Below are 14913 nucleotides of genomic sequence, written 5' to 3' on the forward strand. Positions count from 1 at the left end.
AGTAGCAGAGAGAACAGTCTATGACTTGGGTGGCTGCAGTCTTTGACAATGTTTTGGGCCTTCCTCTGACACTGCCTAGTACATAGGTCTTGGATGGCAGGAGGCTTGGCCCCAGTGATGTACTGGGCCGTACACATTACCCTCTGTAGTGCCTTACGGTCAGAGGCCGAGTAGTTGCCATACCAAGCGGTGATGCAACTGGTCAGGATGCTGTCAATGGTGAAGCTATAAAACGTTTAGAGGATCTGCAATAGAGATGGTATAATTTGTGGATCTGTTGGGGCCATATGGGAATTGGAAGTGGATGATGTTGTTGATGTGAGCCATGACTAGCCTTTCAAAGCACTTCATGGCTACAGACGGTAGTGATTTAGGCAGGTTACCTTGGTGTTCTTGGGCACAGGGACTATGGTGGTCTGCTTTAAACATGTTGGTATAACATACTTGGTCAGGGAGAGGTTGAAAATGTCAAATGTGTCACTGTTGGTTCGCGCATGCTCTGAGTACACGTCCTGGTAATTGGTGAATGTTGACCTGTTTAAAGGTCTTACTCACATTGGCTACGGAGAGTGTGATCACACAGTTGTCACCAATGCACTTACTGATGAAGCCGGTGTATGAGGTAGTATACTCCTCAATGCCATCGGGTGAAACCCAGAACATATTCCAGTCTGTGCTAGCAAAACAGTCCTATGGCTTAGCATCTGCATCACCTGACCATTTCCGTATTGAGCGAGTGATACTTCCTGCTTTAGTTTTTGCTTAGGGCGGCAAGTAGCCTAGTGGTTAGAGCATTGGTCCATTAACCAAAAGGTTGCTGGATAAAATCCCAGAGCTGACAAGGTAAAAATCTGCAATTCTGCTCCTGAACAAGGCAGTTAACCCACTGTTCCCTGGTAGGCTGTCGTTGTAAATAAGAATTTGTTCTTAACTGACTTGCCAACTAGGTTAAATTAAAAAAAAGTTATCCAGGGGAAAGAATTATGGTCAGATTACGGGACATTACAAGGCTGCTTCCTACCGTTCTACGACAGATGCCGGAAGCTGACGCTGTCGTAGTCCATGTGGGGTCAAACGACATTCGGGAACAGCTAAAAATTTAATTTTAAAGAACTGAAAGGATTCAAAAAGCGGCCAGTTATTTCAGGTCGTTGGACCGCGGGTGTAAAAGATTCAGTAGGCTACTGGCAATACCTTGTTAAAATATTACTGTAGCTCTGTTGGAATAACTTTTCTAGATAACTTTACAATTGTTTGCTTGCAGAGGACTACAGGGGCTAGGTAGTTACTCTTAGCAAACAAGTAGAAAGTTACACAAGCTACTGGGGACCTACTTTGGGGAATCCATACCCATCTACTTTTTCTTTCTCACTACCCCAGTGGTGGATCTGGTGGAAGTGTTGCCGCTGGCTCTCCATAGCCGATTGGCTGGCACTCTGCAGGGTTCCCTCCCCGAAGGGATCTCCCCCTTCCCTGGAGAATGGAGTTAGTAGGATGTTCCTGGATTACTTGGGGGATGTTCCTGTTCTTAATCCTACCAACCAGCCAAGTCAAAAAACTTCCACGGTGAGGAGACTCTGGCAATGGGGGCATCCTGTCTCGGAGCTCTACAGAGAATTCCTCTGACCTCATGGATTGGTTTTTGCTCTAACGTGCACTGTCAACTGTGGGACCTTATATAGACAGGTGTGTGCCTTTCCAAATCATATCCAATCAATTGAATTTACCACAGGTGCCCCCAATGTTAAGTCTTATAGCAAAGGTTCTGAATATTTATGTAAATAAGGTATTTTTTATTTTTTATTTGTAATACATTTGCAAACATTTCTAAAAAGCTGTTTTTGCTTTGTCATAATGGGGTATTGTATGTAGAGAAAAAATAGCAGAAACAATATATAATTCAATCGTATTTAGAATAATGCTGTAATGTAACAATGTTGAAAAATGAAGGGGTCTGAATACCTTCTGAATGCACTGTATGTATGTTTGTTTTATATACCTTAAGGGGTCCTACAATTCTAAATCAAATAGCTAAATAATCCATGGTATGACCATCTTAAAACAATCCCATATGTTAGCGTAACAGAAACCCTTTTATCCCCTGTCAAGACAAAACTGAACATTTCATTATTAAATACTAACGCCACGAAACATAAGAAAGCTAAGGAATTACCATGCAATGTTACAGAACCATTCAAAGTTTGGGGTCACGTAGAAATGTCCTTGTTTTTTAAAGAAAAGCACATTTTTTTGCCCATTAAAATAACTTCAAATTGATCAGAAATACAGTGTAGACATTGTTAATGTTGTAAATGACTATTGTAGCTGGAAACAGCTGATTTTTTATGGAATATCTACATAGGCCCATTATCAGCAATCATCACTCCTGTGTTCCAATGTCACCTTGTGTTAGCTAATCCAAGTGTATCATTTTAAAAGGCTAATTGGTAATTTGAAAACCCCTTTTCAATTAAGTTAGGACAGCTGAAAACCTTTGTCCTGATTAAAGAAGCAATAAAACTGGCCTTCTTTAGACTAGTTGAGAATCTAGAGCATCAGCTTTTGTGGGTTCGATTACAGGCTCAAATGGAAAGAAACATAGGACTTTCTTCTAAAACGCGTCAGTCTATACTTGTTCTGAGAAATGAAGGCTATTCCATGTGAGAAATTGCCAAGAAACTGAAGATCTCGTACAACACTGTGTACTACTCCCTTCACAGAACAGCACAAACTGGCACTAACCAGAATAGAAAGAGGAGTGGGAGGTCCCGGTGCACAACTGAGCAAGACGAGAAGTAGATTAGAGTGTCTAGTTTGAGAAACAGACGCCTCACACGTCCTAAGCTGGCAGCTTCATTAAATAGTAAAACACCAGTCTCAACATCAACACTGAAGAGGCGAGTCTGGGATGCTGGCCTTCTAGGCAGAGTTGCAAAGAAAAAGCCATATCTCAGACTGGCCAATAAAAATAAAAGATTAAGATGGGCAAAAGAACACAGACACTCTGCCTAGAAGGCCAGCATCCTGGAGTCACCTCTTCACTGTTGACGTTGAGACTGGTGTTTTGCGGGTACTATTTAATGAAGCTGCCAGTTTAGGACTTGTGAGGCGTCTGTTTCTCAAACTAGACACTCTAATGTACTTGTCCTCTTGCTCAGTTGTGCACCGGGGCCTCCCACTCCTCTATCTTTTCTGGTTAGAGACAGTTTGCGCTGTTCTGTGAAGGGAGTACTGTAGTACATAGCATGGGATGAGATCTTCAGTTTCTTGGCAATTTCTCGCATGGATTAGCCTTCATTTCCCAGAACAAGAATAGACTGATGAGTTTCAGAAGAAAGTCTTTGTTTCTGGCCATTTTGAGCCTGTAATTGAACCCACAAATGTTAATGCTTGAGATACTCACCTAGTCTAAAGAAGGCCAGTTTTATTGCTTATTAATCAGAACAACAGTTTTCAGCTGTACGAACATAATTGCAAAAGGGTTTTCTAATAATCGATTAGCCTTTAAAATGATACACTTGGATTAGCTAACACAATGTGCCATTGGAACACAGGAGTGATGGTTGCTGATAATGGGCCTACACCTATGTAGATATTTCATTAAAAATAAGCTGTTTCCAGCTACAATAGTCATTTACAACATTAACAATGTCTACACTGTATTTCTGATCAATTTTATTTTATTTTTAATGGTCAATTTTTTTTGTTTTTCTTTCAAAAACAATTCCATTTCTAAGTGACCCCAAACTTTTGAACGGTAGTGTAGGTTTGCACCAGTTGTGTTAGTTCTCATTGAGAAGCTAGCATTTAGCCAGTGATTTTCCAGGTTTACATTAAGCTATTTATAGTAGTTTGACATTTGCATACCCTCTCTCTGTGAGGATGTGCATAGTCTACTGTAGTGATCCTCTTTTCACCAAGGACGTACTTCCCTCAAGGGAATTGATTAGCTTCACAGTTTTTGAAATATGAAGTAACTTTGATAAGCAATTAAATAGTTTATTTTGCTTCTGTGTTTCATGTGTTTCTTTAGCCTTTCAAGTGCACTGTTAGATTTAAAACCTACCACGAGGCATAGTTAAGCTCTCTGGTTGGGTTCATAGTTAAGATCTCTGGTTGGGTTCATAGTTAAGATCTCTGGTTGGGTTCATAGTTTAGATCTCTGGTTGGGTTCAAAGTTTAGATCTCTGGTTGGGTTCATAGTTTAGATCTCTGGTTGGGTTCATCGTTAAGATCTCTGGTTGGGTTCATCGTTTAGATCTCTGGTTGGGTTCATAGTTAAGATCTCTGGTTGGGTTCATAGTTAAGCTGTCTGGTTGGGTTCATAGTTTAGATCTCTTTTTGGGTTCATAGTTAAGCTCTCTGGTTGGATTCATAGTTAAGATCTCTGGTTGGGTTCATAGTTAAGCTCTATGGTTGGGTTCATAGTTAAGCTCTCTGGTTGGATTCATAGTTAAGCTCTCTGGTTGGATTCATAGTTAAGATCTCTGGTTGGGTTCATAGTTAAGCTCTCTGGTTAAGTTCATAGTTAAGATCTCTGGTTGGGTTCATCGTTTAGATCTCTGGTTGGGTTCATCGTTTAGATCTCTGGTTGGGTTCATCGTTTAGATCTCTGGTTGGGTTCATCGTTTAGATCTCTGGTTGGGTTCATAGTTTAGATCTCTGGTTGGGTTCATAGTTTAGATCTCTGGTTGGGTTCATAGTTAAGCTCTCTGGTTGGATTCATAGTTAAGATCTCTGGTTGGGTTCATAGTTAAGCTCTCTGGTTAGGTTCATAGTTAAGATCTCTGGTTGGGTTCATCGTTTAGATCTCTGGTTGGGTTCATCGTTTAGATCTCTGGTTGGGTTCATCGTTTAGATCTCTGGTTGGGTTCATCGTTTAGATCTCTGGTTGGGTTCATAGTTAAGCTCTCTGGTTAGGTTCATAGTTAAGATCTCTGGTTGGGTTCATCGTTTAGATCTCTGGTTGGGTTCATCGTTTAGATCTCTGGTTGGGTTCATCGTTTAGATCTCTGGTTGGGTTCATCGTTTAGATCTCTGGTTGGGTTCATAGTTTAGATCTCTGGTTGGGTTCATAGTTTAGATCTCTGGTTGGGTTCATAGTTAAGCTCTCTGGTTGGATTCATAGTTAAGATCTCTGGTTGGGTTCATAGTTAAGCTCTCTGGTTAGGTTCATAGTTAAGATCTCTGGTTGGGTTCATCGTTTAGATCTCTGGTTGGGTTCATCGTTTAGATCTCTGGTTGGGTTCATCGTTTAGATCTCTGGTTGGGTTCATCGTTTAGATCTCTGGTTGGGTTCATAGTTAAGATCTATGGTTGGCTTCATAGTTAAGCTCTCTGGTTGGGTTCATAGTTTAGATCTCTGGTTGGGTTCATAGTTAAGCTCTCTGGTTGGATTCATAGTTAAGATCTCTGGTTGGGTTCATAGTTAAGATCTCTGGTTGGGTTCATAGTTAAGATCTCTGGTTGGGTTCATAGTTAAGATCTCTGGTTGGGTTCATAGTTTAGATCTCTGGTTGGGTTCATAGTTAAGATCTCTGGTTGGGTTCATAGTTTAGATCTCTGGTTGGGTTCAAAGTTTAGATCTCTGGTTGGGTTCATAGTTTAGATCTCTGGTTGGGTTCATCGTTAAGATCTCTGGTTGGGTTCATCGTTTAGATCTCTGGTTGGGTTCATAGTTAAGATCTCTGGTTGGGTTCATAGTTAAGCTCTCTGGTTGGGTTCATAGTTTAGATCTCTTTTTGGGTTCATAGTTAAGCTCTCTGGTTGGATTCATAGTTAAGATCTCTGGTTGGGTTCATAGTTAAGCTCTCTGGTTGGGTTCATAGTTAAGCTCTCTGGTTGGATTCATAGTTAAGCTCTCTGGTTGGATTCATAGTTAAGATCTCTGGTTGGGTTCATAGTTAAGCTCTCTGGTTAAGTTCATAGTTAAGATCTCTGGTTGGGTTCATCGTTTAGATCTCTGGTTGGGTTCATCGTTTAGATCTCTGGTTGGGTTCATCGTTTAGATCTCTGGTTGGGTTCATCGTTTAGATCTCTGGTTGGGTTCATAGTTTAGATCTCTGGTTGGGTTCATAGTTTAGATCTCTGGTTGGGTTCATAGTTAAGCTCTCTGGTTGGATTCATAGTTAAGATCTCTGGTTGGGTTCATAGTTAAGCTCTCTGGTTAGGTTCATAGTTAAGATCTCTGGTTGGGTTCATCGTTTAGATCTCTGGTTGGGTTCATCGTTTAGATCTCTGGTTGGGTTCATCGTTTAGATCTCTGGTTGGGTTCATCGTTTAGATCTCTGGTTGGGTTCATAGTTAAGATCTATGGTTGGCTTCATAGTTAAGCTCTCTGGTTGGGTTCATAGTTTAGATCTCTGGTTGGGTTCATAGTTAAGCTCTCTGGTTGGATTCATAGTTAAGATCTCTGGTTGGGTTCATAGTTAAGATCTCTGGTTGGGTTCATAGTTAAGATCTCTGGTTGGGTTCATAGTTTAGATCTCTGGTTGGGTTCATCGTTTAGAGCTCTGGTTGGGTTCATCGTTTAGATCTCTGGTTGGGTTCATCGTTTAGATCTCTGGTTGGGTTCATAGTTTAGATCTCTGGTTGGGTTCATAGTTTAGATCTCTGGTTGGGTTCATAGTTTAGATCTCTGGTTGGGTTCATGTTTAAGAAGTCTGATTGTGTTCGTACCTTCAAATACCTACAACGAGGAATAATTTAGAACTCTGGTTGGGTTCATTCCTTTAAAAACAGACAATGAGGTATAGTTAAGAGCTCTGGTTGTGTTTATTGTTAAGAGCTCTGATTGTGTTCATTGTTAAGAGCTCTGATTGTGTTCATTGTTAAGAGCTCTGGTTGTGTTCATGCCTTGCAATTGAATTGGATTCTAACAGGATGATGTTATGGCAAACTATAACAGACAACATGGGATTCCTTATATATACAGTATATATATATTTGAATATTCTTACATAGTTATACTGTAGATGTGCACTTCAAAAGTCCTGTTTGTAGAATATTTCCATCCTAACGTCTATTTAAAACTGTTCCTGATGAAAGATGGATATCTAAACGGTTTCATCATTTCTTCTCTGTTGTCGAGTTGTGCAGTTACAAGAAAAACAACAACGCTTCATATTTTTTGCAATTCTTTCCGTCAGGCTGAACTGATGAGCCAATTATTATTGTTTGTCCAACTAACCAATCCAGCAACACAGCATTTGTGAAGGGCATGGCCCGTCGTTGACCTAGACAGTACAATGTAGAATGACAATCTTACAAAAAAATTACAAATCACCAAATAGATAATTTCGAGGTAATTTTTAGTCTTAATGGGCTTCTGTTATAAGTAGAGGAAATGCAGGGAAGCTGAATAGACAGTATAATATAATGAAGGAAGGACAGACAGACAGTATAATATAATGAAGGAAGGACAGACAGACGGTATAATATAATGAAGGAAGGACAGACAGACAGTATTATATAATGAAGGAAGGACAGACAGACAGACAGTATAATATAAAGAAGGACAGACAGACAGACAGACAGACAGACAGACAGACAGACAGACAGACAGACAGACAGACAGACAGACAGACAGACAGACAGACAGACAGACAGACAGACAGACAGACAGACAGACAGACAGTATAATATAAAGAAGGAAGGACAGACAGACAGACGGTATAATATAAAGGAAGGACAGACAGACAGTATAATATAATGAAGGAAGGACAGACAGACAGACAGTATAATATAAAGAAGGAAGGACAGACAGACAGACAGTATAATATAAAGAAGGAAGAACAGACAGACAGACAGACAGACAGACAGACAGACAGACAGACAGACAGACAGTATAATATAAAGAAGGAAGGACAGACAGACAGACAGACAGTATAATATAAAGAAGGAAGGACAGAGACAGACAGACAGACAGACAGACAGACAGTATAATATAAAGAAGGAAGGACAGACAGACAGTATAATATAATGAAGGAAGGACAGACAGACAGTATAATATAAAGAATGAACGACAGACAGTATAATATAATGAAGGAAGGACAGACAGACAGTTTAATATAATGAAGGAAGGACAGACAGACAGTATAATATAATGAATGAACGACAGACAGTATAATATAATGAATGAAGGACAGGCAGTTTAATATAATGCAATGAGAAGGTCCAATGTCCTGATTAATAAGAAGAGTCATGGGAAATGTGCAATACAATGCAAAATGACTTTAATAAATTCCAGAAGCTCACACATACATAAACAGAACATTTATATACAGTTTCTTTTCTCCACATAATTGGCAAATCAAAGGTAATTACAGAGTATGTAAGGAGCATATTGTACTTCACATTGAATAAAAGTGAGGTTGCTGTTCCGTAGTCATCTGTCTCCCTTTACAGAAGATGAAAAAAACTGTCTTCTTATTTATCATGTATATGTTTTTTCTCTTTTCTCCCAAAGATCTGTTAAATCAAATGATGATTACAGTGCTAAGATTCTCTGTATAGTTCACACTGCGGTTCTACTCAGTAGTAATACATTTTGATACCATAATTACATCCGGTACCTTCTCCAGAAACGATGGGGATCATTAGGAAGGTATCGTATATGTGCCACACATACTGTACATAGAGCCTCGTCTACCAAAGCAGTCTCTTTCATAAGACAACCATTAAACATCATGACTATTAACAACAGTGCTAACCCACCAAGCTGTTTATTAGTGTAGTATTGAAGATAGTAATTAAGATCAGGACATAACCACGATGAGTGACTCCAAGTGTTTACACAATGCAGTAGAGGCATATATTTGTGTGGATACCAAACCAGAAACCAAAAGGCGTGTAAATATTGAAAGTGGATTGTAAAGATTCTTCTGTCTTCACCTTATTTACGTTAATAAATTGAAACCTGCTGACTGTTGCTTGTACGACTACTACTCATTTCAGGTGTTCAATGTTTATCTCTCTTAATTTCACTCGAACAAATAATGCATTGATATAAATAAGTGCACAAAATCAAGTTTTTCCTTTTTGTTGTTGTTGCTTTAAACCAACCAAGTGGTGTCAACGAACTGCCTGAGTTTTACCACTTTAAACCATCATTTTAAATATGTAATATTATATCTCACAAGTTAAATCGGCTCTGACTTGTGGGATCTGTCTATCTGACTCTAGTACACTCAGGTTAAACCATGGCGCTCTACTGTGAATCGGTCTATCTGACTCTAGTACACTCAGGTTAAACCATGGCGCTCTACTGTGAATCGGTCTATCTGACTCTAGTACACTCAGGTTAAACCATGGCGCTCTACTGTGAATCGGTCTATCTGACTCTAGTATACTCAGGTTAAACCATAGTGCTCTACTGTGATCTGTCTATCTGACTCTAGTACACTCAGGTTAAACCATGGCGCTCTACTGTGAATCGGTCTATCTGACACTAGTACACTCAGGTTAAACCATAGTGCTCTACTGTGATCTGTCTATCTGACTCTAGTACACTCAGGTTAAACCATGGCGCTCTACTGTGATCTGTCTATCTGACTCTAGTACACTCAGGTTAAACCATGGCGCTCTACTGTGAATCGGTCTATCTGACTCTAGTATACTCAGGTTAAACCATAGTGCTCTACTGTGAATCGGTCTATCTGACTCTAGTATACTCAGGTTAAACCATAGTGCTCTACTGTGATCTGTCTATCTGACTCTAGTACACTCAGGTTAAACCATGGCGCTCTACTGTGAATCGGTCTATCTGACTCTAGTATACTCAGGTTAAACCATAGTGCTCTACTGTGATCTGTCTATCTGACTCTAGTACACTCAGGGTAAACCATGGCGCTCTACTGTGAATCGGTCTATCTGACACTAGTACACTCAGGTTAAACCATAGTGCTCTACTGTGATCTGTCTATCTGACTCTAGTATACTCAGGTTAAACCATAGTGCTCTACTGTGAATCGGTCTATCTGACTCTAGTACACTCAGGTTAAACCATAGTGCTCTACTGTGATCTGTCTATCTGACTCTAGTACACTCAGGTTAAACCATAGTGCTCTACTGTGATCTGTCTATCTGACTCTAGTACACTCAGGTTAAACCATGGCGCTCTACTGTGAATCGGTCTATCTGACTCTAGTATACTCAGGTTAAACCATAGTGCTCTACTGTGAATCGGTCTATCTGACTCTAGTATACTCAGGTTAAACCATAGTGCTCTACTGTGAATCGGTCTATCTGACTCTAGTATACTCAGGTTAAACCATAGTGCTCTACTGTGATCTGTCTATCTGACTCTAGTACACTCAGGTTAAACCATAGTGCTCTACTGTGAATCGGTCTATCTGACTCTAGTACACTCAGGTTAAACCATAGTGCTCTACTGTGATCTGTCTATCTGACTCTAGTACACTCAGGTTAAACCATAGTGCTCTACTGTGATCTGTCTATCTGACTCTAGTACACTCAGGTTAAACCATGGCGCTCTACTGTGATCTGTCTATCTGACTCTAGTACACTCAGGTTAAACCATGGCGCTCTACTGTGAATCGGTCTATCTGACACTAGTACACTCAGGTTAAACCATAGTGCTCTACTGTGATCTGTCTATCTGACTCTAGTACACTCAGGTTAAACCATGGCGCTCTACTGTGATCTGTCTATCTGACTCTAGTACACTCAGGTTAAACCATGGCGCTCTACTTTGAATCGGTCTATCTGACTCTAGTATACTCAGGTTAAACCATAGTGGTCTACTGTGATCTGTCTATCTGACTCTAGTACACTCAGGTTAAACCATAGTGCTCTACTGTGAATCGGTCTATCTGACTCTAGTACACTCAGGTTAAACCATGGTGCTCTACTGTGAATCGGTCTATCTGACTCTAGTACACTCAGGTTAAACCATGGCGCTCTACTGTGAATCGGTCTATCTGACTCTAGTACACTCAGGTTAAACCATGGTGCTCTACTGTGAATCGGTCTATCTGACTCTAGTACACTCAGGTTAAACCATGGCGCTCTACTGTGAATCGGTCTATCTGACTCTAGTACACTCAGCTTAAACCATAGTGCTCTACTGTGAATCGGTCTATCTGACTCTAGTACACTCAGGTTAAACCATAGTGCTCTACTGTGATCTGTCTATCTGACTCTAGTACACTCAGGTTAAACCATGGCGCTCTACTGTGAATCGGTCTATCTGACTCTAGTATACTCAGGTTAAACCATAGTGCTCTACTGTGAATCGGTCTATCTGACTCTAGTATACTCAGGTTAAACCATAGTGCTTTACTGTGATCTGTCTATCTGACTCTAGTACACTCAGGTTAAACCATGGCGCTCTACTGTGAATCGGTCTATCTGACTCTAGTATACTCAGGTTAAACCATAGTGCTCTACTGTGAATCGGTCTATCTGACTCTAGTATACTCAGGTTAAACCATGGCGCTCTACTGTGAATCGGTCTATCTGACTCTAGTATACTCAGGTTAAACCATAGTGCTCTACTGTGAATCGGTCTATCTGACTCTAGTATACTCAGGTTAAACCATAGTGCTCTACTGTGATCTGTCTATCTGACTCTAGTACACTCAGGTTAAACCATGGCGCTCTACTGTGAATCGGTCTATCTGACACTAGTACACTCAGGTTAAACCATAGTGCTCTACTGTGATCTGTCTATCTGACTCTAGTACACTCAGGTTAAACCATGGCGCTCTACTGTGAATCGGTCTATCTGACTCTAGTATACTCAGGTTAAACCATAGTGGTCTACTGTGATCTGTCTATCTGACTCTAGTACACTCAGGTTAAACCATAGTGCTCTACTGTGAATCGGTCTATCTGACTCTAGTACACTCAGGTTAAACCATGGTGCTCTACTGTGAATCGGTCTATCTGACTCTAGTACACTCAGGTTAAACCAAGGTGCTCTACTGTGAATCGGTCTATCTGACTCTAGTACACTCAGGTTAAACCATGGCGCTCTACTGTGAATCGGTCTATCTGACTCTAGTACACTCAGGTTAAACCATGGCGCTCTACTGTGAATCGGTCTATCTGACACTAGTACACTCAGGTTAAACCATGGTGCTCTACTGTGAATCGGTCTATCTGACTCTAGTACACTCAGGTTAAACCATGGTGCTCTACTGTGAATCGGTCTATCTGACTCTAGTACACTCAGGTTAAACCATGGCGCTCATCTGTTTAGTCCTACATAGAACAGCTTTTGATTATGAACAGAGCCTTTCGGGTCCCTTGTGATTGTGGCTTAGCTCAAAGTATTAAACTCATCCTCTCTATTATGAGGTACAATTCCCTACTGTCCTACGGAGGCAATCAGTAGACACAGTCCTCCTAGTCCTGGTAAATCACCACAATGTGGTGTTCCAGTCCAGTGGGCCATGTATATTAACACCAGCCACACTTTTCACTACTAACACCAGCTGTGGTGTTCCAGTCCAGTGGGCCATGTATATTAACACCAGCCACACACTTCACCACTAACACTAACTGTGGCACTGTAAGTGTATGGGACGATACGAGGCGATCATTGACATAAAGGTACATGGTGACATGGGAAGAACATTCGTATACGTAGACCCATCCGCAGTAGACCCATTAGCAGTAGACCCATTAGCAGTAGACCCATTAGCAGTAGACCCATTAGCAGTAGACCCATTAGCAGTAGACCCATTAGTAGTAGACCCATTAGCAGTAGGCCAATTAGCAGTAGGCCCATTAGTAGTAGGCCCATTAGCAGTAGACCCATTAGCAGTAGGCCGATTAGCAGTAGGCCCATTAGCAGTAGGCCCATTAGTAGTAGGCCCATTAGCAGTAGGCCCATTAGCAGTAGGTCTAGCTTGCAGCATTACACATAGCCAGTCAGTATATCCACAAGCAAGCCCAAAAATGAAGGAAAAAAACAACAACATAAAAACAGACACCAGGTATGTAAACTTTAGTCAAACATAATCAATAAATATAAACATAGTCAATTCTGTGATAAATATAAATAAATACATATAAACAGAAACGTAACAGAATAAAGTACAGAAGAGATATTCATTGTATTTGTACTGTATGTTTTGTTTACATGGGGGTGGGTTATATCGTGAGTCATCGTCTAGGAGATAGATATAATAAGAGATACTGTAAATGGTGGCTTTCTATAATGTATTTCAAACCTCCTACAGGATTCACACGGAGAGTTTTTGTCAAGTTTCAGGCAGGCAACAATGTGTCTTAATTTCTGTGAAAATTATTCAAATTCTACTTTTTTTCTTTATCGGCAAACAAAAAATTAAATCAACGAAATTAACATATTCCTTTTTTGTTGGTTGGTGTTTTTGTAGACTGTAGAGACTGTATAGTATGAGATTCACCTCTTCGTCTGTGCCTTCCTCCCTCTCTCTCTCTCTCTCCCTCTCTCTTTCTCTCTCTAGGTACTGGCAGCTAGAGATTGATTTTTATCCTGTGGCAGCGACTTGTACCTGAGCCACAGAGTGTGCCATAGAGTGGTGGTTTCAGTGCCGTCTCCTGTAATATAGAGAGACAAGACAGATATAGGGAGATTGAAGTTACAATATAATCCAGCTCTTAGAAATCTAATCTGTAGTAGCTGTTAAACTCTATTACACTCGGAAACAGTGAATACAAAAATCTCTAGATAATTTGTATTCAAAAAAGCATTCTTCAAGGTACAGCTGACAATCAGGTATGATTTCCTCGCCAGATGAAGTCCTTGAAGAATACTACATGAGAGCATAAACTTGTGCATTTTACTGTGATCATCAGAGCATGCAATTCTCTCCAATAGATTTAACTCCAAATGTATAATTACATCCACCACCCTACTGCAACACTTCGTTTTAACCCTGAAAACGGCATTTTGTCTCGTACTGTAGTCCTTACTCTGGCACTCTTCAGTAGGTACCTTCTGATAGGTACAGGTCTTGACATTCACGAGGTCTGTGCCAAAACTATAACAGACACATCTGTCGATATCTGATATCATCATGTTGAATCTGACCTTGAGCTGCTGCTTACATTAGGCCTACCTACAGTATGCATACTGATTATAGAAGCAAACGCCTAAATCAGCTGGTAAGAGGTGATACAACAGACCTCCCCCCGTCCCCCGTCCCATCCCGCCCATCCCCCATCTACTGTCTACTGGCATCACAAGTCATTACAGCAGCTTGGTTAGAAGTTTGGGAAATTTCAAAAAGTTCCAAAAATAAGTTCCAAAAATAAGTTCCAAAAATAAGTTCCCAAAATAAGTTTTCAAGTTAATCTCTACGCGACAACATGTACAGAAACATGTGTAAACATAAAACGACACATTCCCAACAAACAAAAAACATGTCAAATCATGTGATTTTTCTACATGTCAAATCATGTGATATTTCTACATGTCGAATCATGTGATTTTTCTACATGTCAAATCACGTGATTTTTCTACATGTCAAAACACGTGATTTTTCTACATGTCAAATCACGTGATTTTTCTACATGTCAAATCACGTGATTTTTCTACATGTCAAATCATGTGATTTTTCTACATGTGCTATATCATGTGGTTTTTCTGTAAGGGTTAGCTATAACACTTAGCTAGAGTGATTGTTTTAGGTAATATATTGTAAATTACAACAACAACATAATCACATCTGCCATCCTTTCAAATGTTCATGTTCTGAGATCATGTCAAATGGTAATATCTATGTACAGTATGTTAAGTATGAATATGTTAATGGCGCCGCTAGCTAAGAAAACACACAAACCACAGGAGGGTTTGGTCTGACATCAACAACTGACCTGGTATGCACTATGGCCCTGTGGAATATGGGACAAACAAAAGAGCATATTGGCCTCTTTGCTGTTGCATATTCATACCCGTGT

General features: G+C 40.2%; 1 protein-coding gene across 2 annotated transcripts in view; it reads right to left on the reverse strand.

Annotated features, from left to right (window-relative positions):
- LOC110504499 (protocadherin-11 X-linked) overlaps nucleotides 1-14913 on the reverse strand; it is a 328975-nt gene that overhangs the window by 270287 nt on the left and 43775 nt on the right. The window contains exon 4 of one of the 2 annotated variants that reach the window (XM_021583254.3): nucleotides 8208-13551. The exons of the other annotated variant lie outside the window; for it this stretch is intronic. Within the exon in view, the coding sequence (XP_021438929.3) occupies nucleotides 13468-13551 (84 nt within the window). The 3' untranslated portion in view covers nucleotides 8208-13467. Of the gene's footprint in view, nucleotides 1-8207; nucleotides 13552-14913 lie in introns of those variants that run through there. 2 annotated transcript variants of the gene reach the window in all.

Source organism: Oncorhynchus mykiss, chromosome 25, assembly GCF_057628025.1.
Source record: "Oncorhynchus mykiss isolate SJ-2025 chromosome 25, ASM5762802v1, whole genome shotgun sequence".
Classification (NCBI taxonomy): Eukaryota; Metazoa; Chordata; class Actinopteri; order Salmoniformes; family Salmonidae; genus Oncorhynchus; species Oncorhynchus mykiss.